This window comes from Squalius cephalus (genome assembly GCF_949319135.1).
Source record: "Squalius cephalus genome assembly, chromosome: 21".
NCBI lineage: Eukaryota > Metazoa > Chordata > Actinopteri > Cypriniformes > Leuciscidae > Squalius > Squalius cephalus.
The window spans coordinates 723612-746964 of record NC_137142.1 but is presented as its reverse complement, the minus strand read 5'-3'; the positions used below and the strand labels follow the sequence as shown (position 1 = coordinate 746964).

General features: G+C 42.6%; 1 protein-coding gene across 2 annotated transcripts in view; it reads left to right on the top strand.

Annotated features, from left to right (window-relative positions):
* The window catches only part of LOC307149248 (inactive phospholipase D5), a gene marked incomplete at its 5' end in the record, with an annotated part of 43928 nt that extends 23024 nt beyond the window's left edge, over nucleotides 1-20904 (top strand). For both annotated transcript variants that reach the window (XM_079855463.1, XM_079855462.1), the window contains 8 exons: nucleotides 12783-12960; nucleotides 13133-13241; nucleotides 15057-15184; nucleotides 15643-15840; nucleotides 16962-17098; nucleotides 18594-18762; nucleotides 19700-19790; nucleotides 19884-20904. In XM_079855463.1, coding sequence (XP_079711589.1) covers nucleotides 12783-12960; nucleotides 13133-13241; nucleotides 15057-15184; nucleotides 15643-15840; nucleotides 16962-17098; nucleotides 18594-18762; nucleotides 19700-19790; nucleotides 19884-20092 — 1219 coding nt within the window. In that variant the 3' untranslated portion in view covers nucleotides 20093-20904. The remainder of the gene's footprint in view (nucleotides 1-12782; nucleotides 12961-13132; nucleotides 13242-15056; nucleotides 15185-15642; nucleotides 15841-16961; nucleotides 17099-18593; nucleotides 18763-19699; nucleotides 19791-19883) is intronic.
* Nucleotides 20905-23353: the final 2449 nt, after the last annotated feature.

Here is a 23353-nt window from a genome sequence, read left to right as displayed (position 1 = left end):
GCAGGGGTTGAGTTTGAGTCTTTGATGGTGATGTATTGTTTCCTACCAGAGAGGTAAGACTGAAACCAGGAAAGAGCAGAGTCAGTGAGTCCTAAGTATTCATGAAGGCGGTTGAGGAGGATGGCGTGGGAGACAGTGTCAAAAGCCGCAGAGAGGTCCAGGAGGATGAGGAGACTGATGAGGCCATTATCGGCAGCTGTGAGGAGGTCATTCATGATTTTGATGAGGGCGGTCTCGGTGCTATGGTGGGGTCTGAAGCCAGATTGGAAGGGTTCACAGAGCTCATGGTGGGACATGTGTTGCTGTAGCTGAACAGCCACAGCTCTTTCCAGAATTTTGCTGAGGAAGAGAAGGTTGGATATAGGGCGGTGGTTGCTGGGATCATCCGGGTCCAAGCCAGGCTTTTTCAGTGTGGGGATCACCACAGCAGTTTTGAAGCTGGTGGGGACCACCCCTAGTGCCAGCGAGATGTTGATGATACTAGCCATGGCAGGGCACAGGGTGGGCAAACATGCCTTTACCAAGGTAGTAGGCATGGGGTCCAGCTTGCAGAAGGTGGACTTAGCTTTAGACACCAGGTCCATGACTTGGTTGTGTTCCAGGGCGGCAAAGGAGGAGAGAGAGCACTGTGGTGGGTGGACTGAGGCAGTTGAGTTGAAGTCCAGCAGTTGATGGGCAGGAATGGACGGAATTCCTGTCTGGTGAAGCTGCTGATAAATGGTGTCCACCTTTTCCTGAAAAAACCTGCTGAATTCTGAGCAGAGTTCAGCAGCATCAGAGGGTTGGGGGGCATCTGGAGGGCGGAGAAGACGGTTGATCGTTGAGAAGAGACGCTTGGGATGGTTCTGTTGATTATTGATGAGAGTGGAGTAGTATGATGTTTTTGCCTGAGAGAGAGCTTTTTTGTAGTCCCTGACATGGTCTTTGAAGATCTCGTGATGGACAACAAGGCCAGATTTTTTGTGCAGTCTTTCAAGCCGCTGCCCAGCCGCTTTCATGAGGCGGAGCTCAGGGGTGAACCAAGGAGCTGGCTGGGTGAAGGAGATGGACCGGGTCTTCAGAGGGGCTACTGCATCCAGGCTCAGAGAGAGGGCGGTATTGTAGTGCTCCACAAGGCCATCTGCAGTATGGCAGGTAGGATGCGAGGCAAGGTGTGTTGCAAGCATGTTTGACAGCGTGGGTGTGGACATGCGCCTGATGTTCCTGAATGTGATTGTTCGTTTAGCACGGTGCTTAGGTTGTGGCATCGGTACAGAGAACTGGACGGCATGGTGGTCCGACACAGCGAGGTCAAGGCACTCGAGGTGAACAGGGGTTAAGCCAAAGGTACACACCAGGTCCAAGGTATGCCCTTTTACATGTGTGGGACCCTTTTACATGTGTGGGATTGAAACAGTCCAGGAGAGACAGGAACTCAGCAGCAAAAGGGCAACTGCTAGAGTCCACATGGATGTTAAAATCTCCCATAATGATGGTGGACGGGGACATGGGGCAGACAGCTGTGAGTAACTCAGAAAACTCAGAGAGAAAAGTGTTGGAAGCTTTTGGAGGGCGGTAGACAAGGACTACCTGGAGCTGTGCAGCCCCAGCCAACACAAAATTAATATATTCAAAAGTTGCAGAGTTTGTGGGGAGCTCCTTAACAAGAATGTCAGAGCGGTGAATAACAGCCAACCCACCACCACGGCCCTGACAGCGAGGCTTTTGGATGTAAACATAGCCTGGGGGTGTGGCATGGTTGAGTGATAGGAAATCCTGCTGAGCTTGCCATGTCTCTGTCAGGCACATGAACTCCAATTTCTTATCAATGATAATGTCGTGTATTAATCCAGCCTTATTATTCAGTGAACGGGTGTTCAGGAGCATGAAAGTTGCAATCTGGTTGGTGAAAGTAGCGACAGGGGGAGCAGTCGAGTCAACAGAGGCCAGAGGACGCAGGTTGATTAGCTCTGCGTGACGATTGCTCTGATGACGTCGCAACACGGAAGTGTGGCACCGAACACCTGACACAGCTGGAGTTGTACTCGAGTGGACAAACTTATGTCGGTTGGCCCTGTGCACATAACGAGGACGACGCAGAATATGGAGAGACTTTATGACATCCAGGCAGCTCGGGGAGATGAAGGAGTAGAGTTTCTTTAGTTCCGTTGCGGAGTATTTAAGGAAAGCCATGCCAGGAGTGCGCCCAGCTTGGCTAAGTGACGTTAGCAGAGCCGCAAGCTGCGCTCCAGGTAGAGTCAGCAGTAACGACGGAGGTGGACTGGAGGTGAAGCCGGTGTAGCCTGTCCAAAGGTAAGACCACAGTTTGTCCGGTAATAGTAGTCAGCTGAGATGGTCCAGGTAACGTTGATGGAGACTAGCTGCTAATCGCACAGTAAAGTTGAAGTTGATGGCTACTTGCGGAGCCAACAGATTAAATAGAGGTGACTTGTTAACAAGGTAGCTGACGGTTGCAGAAACACAGGATTAAAACCCCTTACCTGGCAGGGATCACTGGTGATCCTAGATTATTTTAGTTCAAAATATGTTTGAGCTTATATATCTCAATATTAATAACAGTCTGGTTAATTTTGAGTCTTGAACTATAAACTCTCAAGGGTTGGCTTTCTAAATGTATGTGTGTTATGTTTCTATTCAGAATTACTTATGAGCAGTAACCTTTTTATTTTGGGCATTTCATGTATGCAGCACTTGCCAAAATTGGGGGTGATGAGGAAGGGGTTAAATCAGCGAATTTGTAAACGGGGAACGTGGACGTGAGAAGCGACGACATTCACGCCAGCGTCCTCTCTCTGCCTCTCAATTATTGACTGCCTTAGTCAATAATTTATTGGATTTGAGTGCTATTTGCATTTATAACGCATTACAAGCAACATATCATATAGAGAATAAATATAAACTTCGATGCACTTCTGTTATGTTGGAAGTGGTTTTCTGTTTTCTGCATGCAAGTCGCTATGGATATTTTCATATTTGAGTCCTCTTTAAATCTTTGCATGCAGAGCCGGCTTTTTCATGTTCTAGCTCGTTAGTGTGATTGTTAGGTATTCACATTATATCTTGAGGGTTATTTCTGTTGTTGGACATCGTTTTATTAAATGCTATTAGGACAGCTGAGTAGAACTGATGAGTTACGGAGGGTTAAATGGCTGCTATGCTCATCCGTAAACACCTGCAATGTCCCGCGTGCAAAATGGCTGTGACTATAAACTTCCGACAGACCTTTTGTTGGGCTCAAAGCACGTCATTAGGATGTGAAAAACACGCATTTGAACTAATGCAAAACTCAAGGTAATCTGAGAATCATTAAATTTCTATGGTAATTCTGAGAGTATATTTGCATATCTGTTTCCATCCAGGATTTCTTATGCACATTTTCAAAATATGCTCGCAAGTTCTGTTACCTTTCCTTGCCTCACTAAATTATGTTTTATTTACAAATTTTCGGGAGGAACACGTTCAAATGATCTATCCAATCAGCACGAGAGGAGGCCTACAGTATATACACTCACCTATGTTCCTTGACAGTTTTCAGCATTTTGTCCCACCCATCTGTCACAATGTCAGAGATCGAACTCTTCCCGTCTAATGAAGAGTCCCTCCTTTCCCAGGATCCTTCACCACATTCCACTGATGCCAGGAGTCCTCGTGCTCCGCCGGACACTGCAACTGAGTCTCTGGCGCTACCGCATGGACGTCGGCCCATCCGTGCCGTTTCCCGAACTCCTAGACGCCGAGGCTTACCCTCACCTCCACCAGCAAGACACCCACCAGCACGCCCTCCTATGCCTCGGTCCATCCAACAATCCCTGCAATGGACAGTGCTAAGTTTAAGACAAGCACTAGTTGACGCTGATGTCCATTTCTCTAGGAGAATGAATAAAGCTCAATTATATGACCTGTCTGTTTCCCTACAATCAGCTTTCCCTTCTCCAAAATCCACTCCACCCTTCAAGGTCGCTAACAAAGCGAGCAAGAATCGTAGGGCCCCGACTTCCCATTCACAAAGAACACCGTCTCCTTCCCTCGCAAGACCGGGCCTTCATTGAGTATCAGGCCGCGGCAGCAGGCATTCATCAACTCTGAGCTTATCCCCAGATTCCACCACTTCCAGGACTCACTCTCCTCTTCCCTCCGCCCAGCTTCACAGACGCCTTATTTTCCTGCCCTATTTCCCTTTTTCTACCCTCCTTGTTCCTCCCCAGGATCTAGGGGACGACCGAAGCGTGAGGCTGCCACGGCATCGGCCTCAGCCCCGGCCTTTCTTCCTCCTAACACTCTCCCCCAAGCTAGATCTCATTTCACTCTCTCCTCCGGAAAGCCGAAGCCATCCCACCAAACGCTACCGCCTTGGAACCGCCAGCAACATCACAGCACAGATACTCACAGGTACGGATATTGATTTATCTTCCCTATTATTCTTACTCCCTCCTTCTGTTTCAGACTGCCAAATTGACTGTTGTGACTCTTCAGTTTTCAGACAATAATCCATTATTTTAATTTACTTAATTACTTTCTTTTTCAGAATTTTCCATCGCCTTTAATCGCTGTAGCGAAATCATCTGCGCCACATTTCCCCATAGGAGATGACAGCTGATTGATTATCTTGCAATAATTGCAGAGCTGGCATTATCTTACGGAGGATCTCACTTTCATACTTACCACAAGCTGTTCTCAGCAAAATGTGCTGTCCACGTAACATTGGAGTGCTACCAGACAATTTTCAGGTAAAAAACGCTTAATAATCGATCTCTCAGCCCCGTACAATTCCCCGATCACAAGCAGAAACAGCCTAATCTCTCTCACTTAAGGCGGGCATGCCCCCCATTTTCGAAAATGAAATTCAGGCCCTGAATGAATGTCTGTAAAAATCCTGATTGGAGCATCCCTATAAATTATTCTACATGATAAAAGAAGGCTTCAGATAGATCGGCATAAGTGATCATATCGGCAGATACTGCTTCCTGTGATCGACGATTGGTGATCGGCTCCAAAAATCCTGACTGGAGCATCCTTAATAACTGCCAAACACGTTCACGGGGCCAAAAATCAAATAGCTTACTCTCTCGTTTTGCTTTTCAGAAATTCAGGCTGCTGGCACCAGAATAGGACCCAACCCCAGTACCTCATTATCCAGAGCTGATATTCCCCTAAACCACCCACTGAAACCCCTTCTTGACACCTCTCTCAACTACATTCTTCAAGCCGTCTCTCCTAGAACCTTACAAACTAACTTGACTGCTTAGAGATGTCCTTTCACCTCACATAAATCCTGTTTTTTCCACGATTTTTCTCTTCTCATTATTACCTCATTTGTAACTCGTCTAAACATCATTAAAACCTCCAAACTGTCTCCATTAAGGGTAAAGTAAGCAGAATCCAATTTTTTCATAAACTTATTTTTGGTTCACCCTCTTCCGAAATAACCAATTCACTAACATCCCCTCTTATCAAAGGCATCCAAAGAACCCAACCTACCCGCTGAGATCCCAGAAAACCAATAACTCTACACATACACTCACCTAAAGGATTATTAGGAACAACATACTAATACTGTGTTTGACCCCCTTTCGTCTTCAGAACTGTCAGAACGCCTTCCATGTTCTCATTCTGTTTACGCCAAATTCTGACTCTACCATCTGAATGTCTCAACAGAAATCGAGACTCATCAGACCAGGCAACATTTTTCCAGTCTTCAACTGTCCAATTTTGGTGAGCTTGTGCAAATTGTAGCCTCTTTTTCCTATTTGTAGTGGAGATGAGTGGTACCCGGTGGGGTCTTCTGCTGTTGTAGCCCATCCGCCTCAAGGTTGTGCGTGTTGTGGCTTAACAAATGCTTTGCTGCATACCTCGGTTGTAACGAGTGGTTATTTCAGTCAAAGTTGCTCTTCTATCAGCTTGAATCAGTCGGCCCATTCTCCTCTGACCTCTAGCATCAACAAGGCATTTTCGCCCACAGGACTGCCGCATACTGGATGTTTTTCCCTTTTCACTCCATTCTTTGTAAACCCTAGAAATGGTTGTGCGTGAAAATCCCAGTAACTGAGCAGATTGTGAAATACTCAGACCGGCCCGTCTGGCACCAACAACCATGCCACGCTCAAAATTGCTTAAATCACCTTTCTTTCCCATTCTGACATTCAGTTTGGAGTTCAGGAGATTGTCTTGACCAGGACCACACCCCTAAATGCATTGAAGCAACTGCCATGTGATTGGTTGATTAGATAATTGCATTAATGAGAAATTGAACAGGTGTTCCTAATATTTTATTTTTATTTATTTATTTATTTGATAGGGACAATGCACATTAATGAAAATCTGCATTGAAACAACAAAAACAGACGTAAACATGCCAGATTATAGCCACAGGGCTAATTTACATCCGTAGTCCCTTGGCAAATTACAGAAATACAAAACTTGTAACATACAAAATGACAAAAATGAATAAGTACAAGCAAAGTAAAATAAAAGTCACTTAATGGTCACAAGACTGGTTTGCTTTAAGCCACACTTTGAGTTTGGTTTTAAATATAGGAAATGTGGAACATTCCCTGACAGTGATGGGGATACTGTTCCATAACTTACAAGCCTTCACAGACAGAGCATTTTGTCCAAAGGCTGTTCTTCTGAAAGGCACCTCACAGTCACCTCTAGTGGAAGCCCGTGTCCTGGCACCACTGTGAGTCTTTGATTTAAAAAAGTCCGACATGGGAGATGGGGCTAATCCATTTAACACTTTGTAAACAAAACAGGCATATTTAAAATGTTTAAAATTCTCTAGACTTAATAGATTATGTTTTTGTAAAATATTACAAATATGGAAGGACATTGGTTTTTTATCAAAGACTTTTAAGGCATTTTTATAGAGTGATTCTATTGATTTGAGTGTGTTCATACCAGTCAATGTCCAACTTGTACAACAATATTCAATATGTGATAAAATCATAGAATGTAAAAAACCTTTGGCAGCCTCAAATGGTATAAATTGATGGATTTGTTTAAAATTTCGTAGATTAAATTTTACTGTACTCGATATTCTTTTTACATGTTTTTTAAAACTTAATGTGGAATCAAGGGTCACACCAAGGTACTTAAATTCTGAGACGATTTCTAATTCTTCTCCTCTTAAAAATACACCAGATTGTTTTATGTCGCGGGACTGTTTACTGAACATCATACAAACAGTTTTTTTAGTATTGAGTAGCAGACAGGATTTAAAAAGCCATTCATTTACAGGGACCAAAGCGGAGGTCAGGATGGCAGAAGCCTCTTGAACACTTTTTGCACTTGTGTAGATGACTGCGTCATCAGCATACATTTGAAATTCAACATCAACACAAGTGTTTGGAAGGTCATTTATATATAAAGAAAATATCTTTAATCCATAATATCTAATAATCCTTTAGGTGAGTGTATTCCCCAAATGTATATCGACTTTCCACCTAGACTACAACTCCATCAATACCACTCGCACACCCGATGTAATGCTTATATTGGCCTTTTTCAGTTTTCTCAGATGCTCAGTACTCGCCATCACGTCCAGCATCAACCCAAAAATCCATCCCACAATTACAGATTTATCAGTGCTAGATGGCAAAACCATCTCTTACTTCATTAAACAAATTGAGACAGACCAAATGAAAAAAGGCCATTTCATTTACATTTTCAGTCTCCCATCACCAATTCAGCCGTACCAATCCCTTTTAGCCTTCTTACATTTTAGGAGCTCATTTTCTCTGGTAAATTTTTTCTCCACTACCGCAGCAGTGATTTCCCCGTTTGATGATTCGAGAGCCCTCCCAGACCAGCTATTAACCCCCATCCAGCTAACGGTGCACCATCAGCCCTGCGCTCTGGAATATTTTAGTGGGGGTTGTCAGTAACGTTCCAGGCAGCTGTCCCACTTTGGTTTTGCACTTTTTGGGGGGAGTTCTATTGATTCGGGCCAAAATACAGAGATCAGAGCACAACTAATGCGCATACTTCTGATTATGAGTGTGAACTTGTGAAATTATGTTTTATAAACAAAGTTGAGGAGGAACTCGTTCAAATTATCTATCCAATCAGCACAAGAAGAGGCCTATATACACATAGCCGACTCACCTATGTTCCTTGACAGTTTCCAGCATTTCTCCACCACCCCGACTCCTCACTCTTGGCTGGTTCCTATCACAGCCAGGGATACGGAGGGAATTCTCTGAGTTTGGGCCAAAATACAGAGCTTGGAGCCCTCTCGGACAGCATGTCAAAATATGCATTCTTCTTTTACTGATTATTTGTAAGTGTGAACTTGTGAACTTGCCGGTGTAGTGCCAAATTCCGGTACCCACTGAATTATGTGACACTAGTATGTGCTGTAGTAGGTCACAGAATTCGGCACAACACCGGATCCATCTATGACCTGAAAATCTGTGATCTGAAAATTTATTCTAAATGAAATAATTTTTTCACTTTCACTTATCAAGATCATCCAAAATGTCACTGAAGTCCAGCATTCTCTTTAAATCTGATTCTGTTGTCACCTTGCACAGGAAATATGCCTTGTTTTTGTTTCAAGTTTGCTTTTAATATGTCTCAGTTTAGAAAATGAATGTTTCCTCTTGCAATTTAGAAAGATGCACAGTTCAACATAAACATCAGGAAATAGAGACTGAAGAACAACATCCAAGACTGTCAAGTCAAGACAGCTTTACTCAAGAAGTTGCGCTGTTGACAGCAAATTCACATAATTCTTCTGAAATTTCAAATGGACTGCAACTGGGAAAGAAGAAAAAAAATATTCTTAAAATAGTATAGTACTAATATAATCCATACTTGAAACTTGGCATTGTGAACTGCAAATCACTGGTGTTCCTCACTTGTAAATCACTTTTGATAAAAGTGTCTGTTAAATGACTATAGGTAAATGTATTGGTGTAAAATACCTGCATATCACCTCTGGCTCTCCATCCCATGTATTACAAAGACTGTAATGGGAATTTATTTTTTAAAAAAATGTGTTGGAATAGATCCAATGGTTGATGTCTACCAATTACAAAATAATGTAGTGTTCCTCATCTGTCAGTCACTACAACATTATGCCGACTGATAAACGGGCTCCTGCAGGAAGGCGACGCAGCCGCTACACCCTCCAAACGTCCATCGAAGAGGCCCTGATATGGGCGGCCCAGAGATGAAGAAGCTGCTCTGGACCAGGAGGAGGTGAACGCACCGCTTATTCCCCCTGAGTGAGAAGGGCCGGGTGGAGAATCTTCTGTTTCTTCTTTGAATCTTCTTTCTGTTCTGATACCCACATTTTCAATAAAGGAGCAGTTTCCGTAATCTGTGGGCCATACAGGGCGCAGTCTGACAGTGAATGACGCTCTGCTTCCTCTTTCACAGTCCCCCCTTCTACACTCGCCACAAGCCAAGAGGTCGCAGTTTGAGGACGCTTTGCCTCCTCATGTGTCTCTGGGTCTCCCCTCGCGGGATCCTTGGAGCCAGGTAAGTGTCCACCACACTCACTGCCTCTACTTACGGATACTCCGCTTCTGGGTTAGGCGCCAGCTCTCCTCCTCGCTGCCCCTCCGCAGGTATCTTGGTTGTCCCCCTTGGCGCCGCTACTACGGACCCTGGCTAACACTTCCCAGCCCATCCCGCTGGCTCTTGGTGACAATCAGACTCGGCTACATGATTCAGTTCACCAGGCATCTTCGCAGGTTCAGCGGCGTCCTCTTTACCTCAGTCGCAGGCAAAGATTACGGAATTGCGGTCCTGCTGGTGAAGGATGCAGTAGAGCCTGTCCCTCCAGCCAAAATGAAGGCAGGGTTTTACAGCCCTTACTTTATTAAACCCTAGAAAGGCAGTGGGTTACGGCCAGTCTTGGTTCGGCTAGTCTTAAACTGGGATCTTCACAAGCTCCCGTTTAAGATGCTTACGCAGAAACACATCTTCACGTGCATTCGTCCTCAAGGTTGGTTCACAGTTATCGACCTGAAGGATGTGTACTTCCACGTCTCAATTCTTCCTCGACACAGACCGTTTCTTCGGGTCAGGCATACCAGTACAAGGTCCTCCCCTTTGGGCTGTCCCTGTCTCCCTACTGCTTTCCCAAAGTCACGGAGGCTGCACTTGCATTTGCATTCTAAACTATCTCGACAACTGGCTCATTCTAGCTCAATCTCACGATCTGTTGTGCGGACACGAGGACCTGGTGCTCATTAACCTCAGCCATCTAGGGCTTTGGGTCAACTGGGAAAAGATCAAGCTTTCCTCTGTGCAGAGCATCTCTTTTCTCGGTATGGAGTGGGACTCTGTCAACATGACGATGCTACTCATGAACAAGCGTGCACAGTCAGTGCTAAACTGCCTGAATACGTTCAGGGGATATCATATTTCTTCAAAAGCAGATCGTGGAGACATCAAATCATCCACGATCAAAAAGCGTGATATTGCATAAGCACAAGAACGACTGTTATCATGTCTGAAAACAAACACAAGTAACGGAGTTTACAAAACTGTACCGCAGGCGTGCTACTGTGGTACATTTATTCATCGCACAGACCTATCTTTTCGTAGCACTGTACAGCCCTGGCCAAGGCGGTGTACACTCAAGACGCATGTCACAACTCGTCCACCATCTCCTCCTCTGAAGTCAGCAGCGGCTAAGGTCGCTCTGAGCCGTTTATATTCTGGATGAGCTCAATCGTGCAGCTGATGGGCTCTCACAACAGCTCACGCTCCCGGGAAAATGGAGACTACAGATCCAGCTGATCTAGAGTCAGTTTAGTAACGCACAGGTAGACCTGTTTGCCTCCCAGGAGTCCTCCCACTGTCAGCTCTTTTATTCCCTGACCCCCCACCCCCCCCGCCCCGCCCCGCCCCCGCCCACGCCCACAGTTGGCACACAGACTCTGTGCAAGGTTAGGGAGGATGAGGAGCAGGTCTTAATGGTTGCCTACTGGTACCTGGTTCTCAGTCCTGATGCTCCTGCGGATTCCCCTGAGAAAGGACCACATGGCACCTGCGTCCGGACTCGGCTTCACTTTTCATGACGTGTGCAGCACACTTGGTCTGAAGTCATAACTTTGTAAATATTTTAACAAAATAAATCAAAGCAGTCTAGTTCGCCTGTATTTACTGTTAAAATTGCAGTGTCATTGATGCACCACTAGGGGTGCCAAAACGAAAGCACAAAAATAATAATAATAGAATTTTCGTAGTTTATGTATTTTAAAAAAAAAGCCTGAGACTGTTAGCCGTACTCATGGCACATAATCCTTCTTAAATTGTATGTTCTTGATTATAAGGGTTTGTAAAGATATGATTTAGAGAGAGTATTGATTTTGAGATATTTAGTGTAGGACAGAGTGTGTGTCATGTGACCTTTTAAGATATTCTATTACACAGACTCAATATGCAGGCCCTGTAACAGGATAGGAATGTTGATCAAATCTACAGGGTTTAGCAGCAGAAAAGACATTAGCAGAGGCTTCTTCTCATCTGAGGACACTTTCAGTATAAGACAGAAGTTAAGTCCCTCTGGGGCCACTAATGATCCTTTAAGTGTTGGAGTGATGTGGTAATGCACAACTGGGATCGCAGTAAATCTCATTTCCCGAAGTCAATCTGGGACCTTGAACAGCCAACATACTTAACCACTAGACTACCACAACTCTCTTGAGAATTCTGTTTATTCTGTTTTAGCATCTATTCTCTGCAATTATTTTGCAGTTTGGAAAGATAAAGTGTAAAATTAAGGATGGGACAGCCATGATCATGAGTTTTATATAATTTTGTTTTCATTATAGAGGGTAATCTGTACTTTTGATAAACAAATTCACACTGCACCACTTTATGACTATAACATGTTTCATGTAACCATTGTGTTTAATTTAATTTAGAGACAGTAAAACCGAGGAATTAGTGTCATTTAGGAGAACATGTTGACTTTACAGGGGCTCCACCTTTCCTAGGATCTCACACCGGATTTTGCCAAATAGGGAATGATACCACTGATTTCTTCGCTTCTCAAGCCCACGTGATCAGGACACTTGCTTAAGGCAGTGCTGGCAAGCCACCATAATACATACAGTTATGTATGTATGAGTGTATTCATTATCAGTGTTCACCCTATTACTGTATTATTGCATTTATTCCCATTAGTGTACAGTATATGCCGACCTCTGTTGTGTTTGTAGGCCTACTGTGTCTTGTCATCAAGGTGTTTTGTTTCTCATTGATCTGTGTATTCCATGTCTGTGTGATCTGATTCTGTCTGTTGTAGCCAGATAAAGATTTAATGTGCTGAATCACTGTCAGGATGATAAATAAACATCTGACTTTGTAGTCAATCTAGCAGGTGTTTGTATTAAATTTTGTACACATAGTGGCAATCATTTATCCACACCTGGTTGTTAAGTCTCACCGTTTCCGTGTCCAAACACCCCTTCAGATCCCAAAAGCAAATAAGCATATACACCTATATTGCTACCGAAAAAAACAAACATGTTCGTATTAAGTTAGCCACACATTGATTCATATGGCTGTTGAAATAGTATTCTTGAAACAAAGTGGAGGCTTAGACCCAGAAACAGTATTATCACAACTTAACAAGCGTATTTTAAGGCTCACACCCACATAACCCTGTGCAAAATAAAATAACAAACACATCTGACAAATACTAGCATTTATTGTTGCTAATCTCCACACCTGGGTAATAGGTTACACCTCATATCTAGAGGGAAAGTTATGCAGTACCTAAATATGCCTTCAGTTGAATGTAGATCCTCTTGTGTTCACAGTGTTGTGCTTGTGGAGAACATTCCAGAAGATCTGTCCATTCCATATAAGGACACAGTTTCACTGGCCGCCGGTCTTCACGAGCTGCTGGATAAAGCGCGGCGATCTGTTGAGATTGTGTCTCCTTGGTGGGCACTGAACTCGACCAAGTCTGGATCAACTCTTCCTCAGGCCAAACAGGTGACAGTCAACATACTGCAGTTTCAACACGTTTACTGATTACATCTAGGAACTTTCTTGGTTATGCAGATAGCTGTACAATGACTGAATGGAGAACGTTGAGTGTATTGCAGAGAGTTTCTCCTAAAGAGAGTTGCATTAGGGAGAGACCTGTGTCTTCTGTCGTCCTCAGGGTCAGATCTTACTCCATAAGCTGATGGGTTTGCGGTCTCGGTCGGTCAGTTTGAGGGTGGCCAGCGGACTAACCGATTCCTCAGAGCTCAAGGCACTCACTCGGAGTGGTGAGTAGATGAAGATTTTTTCACATCTTCATGGACACAACAATGATTTCCCTCGTGTGGTAATATTTTTCCTTGTAATAATGTATGGTTTACAAAAATGAGAACTGCTGCTTCTGTGTAGATGAGAAAAGCAAAGTGTGTGTGCGAGTTGTGCACACGCTACATTGATTATGGCCAAGCATGCGCCCTTAAAATAGCATCTGAATAACATGCGCAACGCGTCACTGACTTTAGACGAGGTTTCTCCTGGTCAGTGGCGGAATTGTTTTCTGGAACTGCAAAATAGCACCAGGGAACGTTTGCGCCGGAACACGCCTCCTCTTTTCGCTGAACCGCCCCCGGGAGTGCAAGTTCATTCCCTAATTTACCGACGTGCGTCTGTGGAGGGAAAAGTCCGCTGTGCGCGGGTGAGAAATAGGAATAATACATGCGTCAGTGTACAAAGTCAGTTGCGCTGGGTGCGAGATAGGGCCCTATATGTTTGGACGCAAGTGTAAAGAAGCAAAGGCGCAGGAATTCATTAATAACTTTACATGAATGGGAAACACTCTATAATCATTAAACCCGCAAACAAGTCCAAATTACATAAAACACTGCAAAGAAACCAAGAGAAATTTAATATAGCAACAAAGAAACCAAGAGAAATTTAATAAAGCACCAAAAGTGAGTGTCTACTGTTTATAAGAGCACTCCCGGTGTTTCCACATCTCACAGTTCCCAGTGGACCTTCCTTGAGCTTTGTCCTGCTCAGATTCTCCTGGCCCTCATCTACTCAAAGTAGACAAGTGCAAATACAGGCTTTGAAACCCTAGGAAGGACCACTGGATACTCTGGGAACCGGGACTACTGGAGGCTTGGGAGAAGTACTTGACTTGGTAAAGATAACTGGGTCTCATAGGAGACAGATGGTATGATAGGGGACACTGGAGGTTTTGGCTCTGGAGACTTCATAGAAAACTTCAAATGAAAAACTTCTGAACTGGAATCTCAGAAATTCTCGTCAGAAATTTCCGTGCGTTTCAAAAATAAATACGACCTCACATTGTGTCAATCACGTTTACACACTGCCTCCGAAACCTTCATCCGAAATAAAAGAATTCGGATCTGGTTAGATTCACTGCGTTTTTCACATCTGTAGCTCAAGCATTTTGAGATGAGTTTTGACAATTCAGAGCCACCGTACAAGCGAACGCGAAAATCCAGAATGGCATCTGACATGGTGATCCACTTCGTCTCGCATCACAAACCACCGTATGACAAACAAAGTCTCATATATATAAAGACTCATCAAACTGAGCCACTGACATACTGAAGTAAACTTCGAATCGCTCGGGATAATCCCGCAGCTCCTTGATAGGGAGGTGGAACTCTCCTTCCTCTCTACGCAATCTCAGGATTGGATGGACCCAATATTTCCTCTATCTTTTTCTCTTTTTAAGAAGAGAGAGGACAACAAAATCATCCTCCATTTTGTATTGCTTAGCGAATTTCTTGTCCGGTCACTTAAAAATGTAGTAGCCAAATTGGCCGGTGAGTGAAAAAGTTAATTTCAAACCCTGTATGTGATTATTGGGTCTGTTGAGCTTATCCAGTAATAAATAAAAAAAGCACTAAAAATGTATTTCATATAAGTCAGTTTGGGGTTTAGAATGGGGGGAAAAAGTGAAAATCATTAAAGTATAATTGCGTCTTGTCATGGAATAGTCACACTTGGCGCCCCGTACTTTTATCACTTGAGCTCCTTGTGTGAAAAATATTGAGAACGCTTGCCATTGGTTATTCAACAGAGTGACTGTTTGTTCATTGGCCAATCAGGTGCAGACGTGCATTACCTGAACATGACGGCCCTCAGTAGAGGTCAGCTGAACTCCTCCTTCTGGCTGGTGGACCGGAAGCACATGTACATCGGCAGTGCCGGCATGGACTGGAGATCGCTCTCTACGGTAAAGAAGAGCTCTATACTCACGTGCAAAGCTATAAATGTCCCTGTGTTTACCTGGATGGCAATAGACTGGATATTAAAACAATGTGAACTTAAATAATAATATGTCACAGTAAAAGCCTGAATAAGGCTTTTGTTTAGATGTTGAATATGGTTGAGAACGGCATTGTGCTGTACTTGAAACATCACCCCGTTTTGAAGATTTGTGGCATTATGCACCAGAAACTGTAAAGCTCTGTCCCTGATGAGGGTGGTGTGAATAACAAATAGCAATAATGCATTTCTGTTACATTAAACATTGCAAGTATTGTACTGTACATTTTTTTGAATTCACTCCACTTCTACATGTCGCTTTACTAAGTTTATTTAGTCCGTTTGGTTATTGTAATGTAATGTGTGTGACGGCATGTTCTTCCTCGTGTTCGGTCTGGAGAGTGAGGTGACGTGTTATTTCTACAGATGAAGGAGTTTGGCATCATCATTCACGACTGCAGCTCTCTGGTGTTGGACCTGCACCGGATATTCAGCCTTTACTGGCAACTGCAATATAAAGACTTTCTGCCGTCAATATGGTCAAAGAGACTGACCGCACTGTACAACAAAGACGAGGTCCTGAAGCTCACGCTGAACGACACTAAAGCAGAGGCATACATTTCTGTGAGTCGAGTCAGAGGTGTTTTTCATTTCTAGTGCGAGCCAGAAAAACCCCAAAACACGGAAATGATCCTTCATTTGATTTGCTTCACTGTAATGATGCTTTATTTGTTTGTTAGTGCAGGCGCACTACAGCATAGAGCGGGTTAGATATGCAAGATTAATGAGGTCTGTTTTCTGTGCCATTTATTAAAGAGAGATTTGCTATTGTAGATTTACAGATAAAGGTCTCCCTTGCCTATAATATCCTGTTCAATCAATGAAGTCCTCACAGAAAATGAACAAGAAGCGTTTTTTCATCAACATGATGGCCACAATCAGTCCGGCTTCAGCTTCACTCTTACTGTGACGTGTGAGATATATCAGAGGAGAGAATGATGAAGTATTGCCTCTCTCATGGTCAAGCACTGAACACACTGTGAATAAGAACACCACATGAGAGTTAAAGTCTCCCTGTGGTGAAAATCCAGCGTTTAATGTTGTTTATGTGTCTATGTGGTGTTTTTAGTACGCTTTAAGACAAAGCATGTGTAAGTTCATAAGTCGACAGCATTGCTGAGTATTTCCTCCTTAAAACTGCAGTGAACCAAAGACAGTCTCAAAAACACGCTTTGAAATCGCTGGTGTTTCTGACGTCACAAACTACCTTGTAACCAATCAGATCAACGTGTGATCACCAACCAGTGGATCTCTGAGCTGAGTGAGTGAGTGGAGGCGGGGCTCATTCGCATATTCATAAAACCGCGCATACTAAATGAGGCAAGGGTGTCGAGTTACATTCAAGATATTATAAGGCATGAAGACATTCTTTTCATGGAAAAAAACATTTAAATATGTAATTTTGGTGAATAAAGATGAGTTTTAAGGGATAAAATGATTGACTACAGGGGGACTTAAAGGTCTCGTGTAATGCATGTTTGGTGGCGATTCTTCCTTGAGCTTTAGCCCAGTGTTGATCATAGTTTTCCTGTGCATATTTTTCTAACCTCACTGTATGTAAATAAACTGCAAATATTAGGACTGAATAAAGTCCTACACTGGGTCACACCAGTGAAAGTGAGAGAGGAGAAAGCTGCAAAACATGATTCCATTTATGGATGTTTCCCCATCGTTTGTTGTGCTAGAGTTCTCCAGATGTTTTCTGCCCAAAAGGCCGGATGAAAGACATCGAGGCCATTAAAAGCGTCATTAAGGAGGCCCAGACATTTATCTACATCTCCATACCCGACTATTTACCAATGCTCAACCGCAGCAAACCCAAGTGAGTCCTGTTAAACAATGGCTGACCAATAATATACAGTCAAACATTATTCAGACACCAGATATAACTGTTGATTTTTTTTTTGCACTAGTGTGATCAGGACACTATAGTTCATTTATGCAAGTGAGGAGAGCAAAATAAAGTAAACTGTGACATATTATACCCAAACACTCTTCATACAGAGACTACCAGTGACATTTATACACATTTGGGAGCAAAAATGATTGGGACACTTTGAGCTGATCATGTTTTGCTGAAGTGTGTTTTCTTTAATTGCTAATGCTCTTTTTACACACAGACTGAACACAATGAAGCATTGCTTGGTGATTGGTTGAGCTAAACTGGTATTATCTAATTGTGTAGTTAAATTTAACAGCTGACAGATATTCAACATAATTCATGTGTGAGACAGTCTAACAGAAGGACGGACAAAACCAGTCAAATATCAACTGAGTTCTGCTCATATTTCATTACCATTTACTAAACTATAGCGGATAAACTGATAATGTGAGAAATGTTGAAGGAGTCTGAATAAATTTTGGTTTGACTGTAAATCAGTGATTTATATGACGCTTGCAAAGACACGGATTCTGTCAGAATACATGGCTGGAATATTCCCATCAGATGAGCTAGTCACAGCACAACCAGTCCGGCTAACAGGGAACGTTCTCTCACGGTTCTGTAAAAGTTATAAACAAACGTTCTTCCAGTAACATTCGTTCAAAGTTATCTGGTCTTTAATAATGTTCTCAAAACATTAGCACAAAAACATTATTTTTACATTGTTCTCTTTCTGAAACGTTTTAGTTTACATTTAACGTTTTTTAAATGTTTGCTTGACATCAAAGACTGGATATGTTCATTACACACTTATAAGAGCCCTCAAAAGAGATGCTGGCAAAAGACATGTTCCTGGAACAATATTCCTGTCTGGAAATTTAGTCCTAACCTTATCCCTATACCTAACCCTAATCCTAACCGTAACTTATCCCGAAAATCAGAGGGAATAATAGGGGGATCACACTGATGTAGAAGCACCTAACCCTGGCTGTAAGACTGAACTTGACAGAAACTGTAAACTTGCCTCTCAAATCTGATTGGTCGATTGGAATGTTGTTCCAGGGTCATGTTGTACTTGTGAAATCACGTTCACCTGCATATAAGTGATGGCATGTACACTCTCAGAAAATAAAGTACATAATTGTACCTTTAGGGGTACAATGGCTTGTCACTGGGGCTGTACCCTTATGGGGTACAATATTGTACCTTAACCTTTAAAAGAAATGCTTTTTTTTTTAATCCTTTTTGACCCTCAAAAAGGTACATATATGTACCTTGAGGTCCAATGTGGTACGTTAGTGTAGATTGTACCTTGGGGGACAGAAATGGACTCCTACTGTACCCCTATTTCTGACAGTGTACCATGCAGCAGTTCTAATGTGATCGAGCTTCATTTATACCGGTTCTGTTCATGTTTGCTCTGTGTTCTTCACAGGTACTGGTCGCAGATCGACAACATGCTCCGGGAAGCCCTGGTCCTGAAGGGAAAGCTGGAGGTGCGAGTGCTGATCAGCTGCGGGGACGAGACCGAGCCACTGACACGTAACTTTCTGTGGTCTCTGAAAGCGCTGTGTGTGGAGTCGCTCAGATGCTCACTGGAGGCGGTGAGTGTGTGTGTGTTCAGCACAGTTCACACAGTCACATGGCAAAGTTTACTATGAAAGACGAAGCGAGACTCATTCATCATCATGCCAGTAGGTGGCGACAAGTGGCTGTCATTAAATCTGTCAATGATTCATTCATGAACCAAAGAAGTTCTGAGTACACACTAAACTGAAAACATGTGTACACTTTTAAAAAAATACGGTAAAAAAAATGGCCGCTGTGATTGCAAGAAATTTACTGTTAAAAATATGGTAGCAACATTTTAGGTTTTACAGACTTAACTTAAATTTACAGTAAATAAACATATTTCATTGTTGTTAAGTTACCATCCTATTTTGAAGCACTATTATCTGTTTTATACCATTGTAATACACTGTCAACCACCAATCACAGTAAAGATGAGAGTCACATGATGAACCAAAGCTCATCACAAACAGCTTTTCCACAAGAGAGTTAATGCTGATATACAGAAGCTGCAGAGTGTCACACACACACACACACACTAAACACCATCACGGTAACACACATGACATTTAAAAATGCAATAAACATTAATTTAACAACATTTAATGTAACATAAACCCTAATGTACATCACTGATTAGAAAAAAACTATTAAGAAACGTAGTTATTTCAACAAAAATACATCAAATGTGAAGTGTCACGCAGGGAATTGTGGGAATGTCAATTTACGTTTTTTTCACTGTAAATTATACAATGACTTGTTCTTTTTCACGTCCAAAAACTAAATTTAACGGTATTGTACTGTAAAATGACATTAAATTTACTGTTAGATCTGTCACAGTTATTCACCGTATATAGTACGGACACTTTCTGTTAACCAATTAACAGTTTTTCACCATAGCATTTTTACAGTCTTTTACCGTTAAAATCACAATCATTTTCTACACAGTGAACTGTGTTGTTGTTCTCGCAGAAGTTCTTCGTTCCCCGAGAGCAGAGCGATGGACGTCTCTCCAGGATCAACCACAGCAGATTCATGGTGACCGACAGCTCCGTGTATCTCGGTGAGGACATGTTCACTGATAACGACATGTTCACTCATAAACATGGGAAGGTGTTTAAGGCTTCTTCTCCTAAAACATGTTTCTGGGCCCTAGGGAACTTAAACTGGGTGGGGAAGGAGATGGGCTTCAGCGCCGGTGTCGGTGTGGTGATCCGGCAGGGTCTCACCGGGAACATCACTGTGGTGGAGCGGATGAAAGCTGTGTTTGAGCGAGACTGGCATTCCCACTACAGTAAAGCCCTGGATCCAGACCAGATCCCAGTCTGCAGCACACACACACTCAAACACAACACCAGCGCCTGAAACACACACACCATAAACTCGTCAATGCATATCAGCTGTTTCTTTTGCACTTTGAGTTCAAACAGCATTCAGCAGAGCAAGGCATCCATGCTGTCTGATCATGTTGTGTACGGTAATATGTGTTTGCCCATTCTCTCCACCGATGTTAGCGATGCGATCAGACCCACAGCTGCTATCTCCGTCCTCCGTCACCTGACGTGGGTCTGCCGTCTTCTGCCTCCGAGAGATGATGGATGGAGTGAGGAAATGAAAGGGAAGGTTCTTGTGAAAGACACACACACACACACACACATCTTAACGCCACGTGGAAACAGGGCCTTTGCTTTGAGACGTGTGCCTCTGCGTAAGTGTTGCACTGAGACTTTTAATCTAACAATCGTTTCTACCTTTAACTATTAAACAATGTTTTATCAGTCTGACTCTCTTTGTAGCATACACAATCTACTATGCATTATCCAGCACTGTATTTGACATTATTACATTTTTAAATGCAGGTTTACAAGATCTTTCTACAGATTTTCATATTTCATCTTGTTTTTAGCTGATTTAGAGTATGTACGATACATTCAAAGTCAAATATTATCAGAGCTTTATTCTAATGTTCACATGCATGTTGATTGAATGCATGTTGAAATATATGCTGGTAAATTAGCTGTTGACTTATTTGTACTCTGTGTTTCAAAAACATCAGGACTGTCCTTCAGTGAACATGTATTTTCTTTATATTTTGTGTTAGAAATAATAAAAGGAAATATGATTTGAATGATTAAAAATGCATTTTTAATTTATAAGTTAAATAAATATATTCAAGTTATAAATGTGTTATGATATTTACAACAGTGTATGATGCACATTAGATGCATCACAACCATAACTGTTTTAAAGTTATGTGTGTGTGTTCATGAATTGAGAAAGTTTTCCTTGATCTTTAGACATGTAAGAGGTCATCATACTATACGAATATCCTGTAAGTTTCAGAACTCAGAACTTCACAGTTAGTCCAGAAACAGCTTTTATTGAAACCAAGCTCAGAGAACGACTGGTTCTGAAAGCCCGCCTCCGCAGAAGATCAACGCCCACTTCTACATCGTCATCACTGTAGCCCCGCCCCCTGGATCATGCGTGACGAGTAGTAGGTCAATAAGTCAAGTCATCTTCATTTATATAGCGCTTTTAACAATGTTGATCCAAAGCGGCTTTACAGAGATACAAGGATAGTTTACAGTAACAGAGATTGTTTTGGCTTTATAGCAGTTCTTGAATAAAGTTATTTTCCAGCTAAAGTTAGTTTTGATTGATTCACTTCCGTCGCAACGATCATTAGTTATTAACTTAGGGGCCGCTAACACGACACCGTTTTAACCGGAAACTCTACACAGACTTTAAACACGAAACCTGTGAGAACGCTGATGGCGCACATGCGTATTACGAGTTCAGTCAATTGGTATGCGCGTTTGAATATATGTGCGCAGGTTTGTAATTCCCTACAGACCAAGCCTTAAAAAACTACTTGTCTGGCCTTAACATTTTTGATACAGAATTTTATCACTTCGGGGTAGATACGCGAACCGAATTTTCCAGACGATGCTTTATCTGTAGAGTGGTAGAGGGATCCTCCATAGGGAGAGACTAGTTGGCACTTCAGCACTGCGTTGTCATCGGTCCAGGCGAAGGTCCTTCGTCAGATCTGGATACGGCCTGGATCCGGCAGGCTGCGGGAAAACCTCGGGATAAACAAAGACACTAAAATTAGCGTAGATGCCATTCTTCTCATGATGTAACGAGTACATCAGGATTTATGGGAAGTGTTCCCGGTTCCGGCTGACCTAATCTATGCAGCCTAACATTGAATTATAGAAGTCTATAATGTATTATGTGAATGCTAGGTCAAAGAGATGTGTCTTTAGTCTAGATTTGAACTGACAGAGAGTGTCTGCTTCCCGGACAATGTTAGGAAGACTGTTCCAGAGTTTTGGTGCTAAATAGGAAAAGGATCTACCGCCAGCAGTCGATTTTGATATTCTAGGTATTATCAACTGGCCGGAGTTTTGAGATCGCAATAGACGTGAAGGACTATAATGCGTTAAGAGCTCGCTCAAGCACTGCGGAGCTAAACCATTTAGTGCTTTGTAAGTAATCAGCAATATTTTTAAATGTATGCGATGTTTAATAGGGAGCCAGTGCAGTTTTGACAGAACCGGGCTAATATGGTCATACTTCCTGGTTCTGGTAAGAACTCGAGCTGCTGCGTTTTGAACCAGCTGTAGTTTGTTTATTATGCGTGCAGGGCAACCACCCAGTAGAGCATTACAATAATCTAGCCTTGAGGTCATGAACGCATGAACTAACTGTTCCACATTTGTCAATGAGAGCATATGGCGTAATTTAGATATATTTTTAAGATGGAAAAATGCAGTTTTACAGATACTAGACACGTGACTTTCAAATGAAAGATTGGTATCAAAGAGCACACCCCCCCCCCCACACACACACACACACACACACACACACCCAGGTTCCTAACCGACGACAAAGACTTAACAGAGCAGCCATCAAGTGTTAGACAGTATTCTAGGTTATTACGTGAGGACATTTTTTTGTCCAATAATTAGAAACTCTGTTTTTTCAGAATTTAGAAGTAGGAAATTACGAGTCATCCAATTTTTTATATCAGCTATGCATTCTGTTAATTTTGTGAATTGGTAAGTTTCGTTAGGTTTTGAAGAAATATAGAGCTGAGTATCGTCAGCATAACAGTGAAAGCTAATGCCATGTTTCCTAATGATATCTCCTAATGGGAGCATGTACAGAGTGAACAGCAGCGGTCCTAGTACTGAGCCTTGTGGTACGCCATACTGAACTTGTGATCGATGAGACATCTCTTCATTTACTGCTACAAACTGATAACGGTCAGATAAGTATGATTTAAACCATGCTAGTGCAATTCCACTAATGCCAACATAGTTTTCGAGTCTAAAAGAATGTTGTGGTCGATGGTGTCAAATGCAGCACTAAGATCGAGTAACACTAATAGCGAGATACAACCACGATCGGATGATAAGAGCAAATCATTTGTGACTCTAACGAGTGCAGTCTCAGTACTATGGTACGGTCTAAATCCTGACTGGAAATCCTCCAGATATCATTTCTTTCTAGAAAGGAACACAGTTGTGAAGATACTGCCTTTTCTAATATCTTTGACAGAAAAGGTAGATTCGAGATCGGCCTGTAATTGACTAATTCTGTAGGATCAAGTTGCGT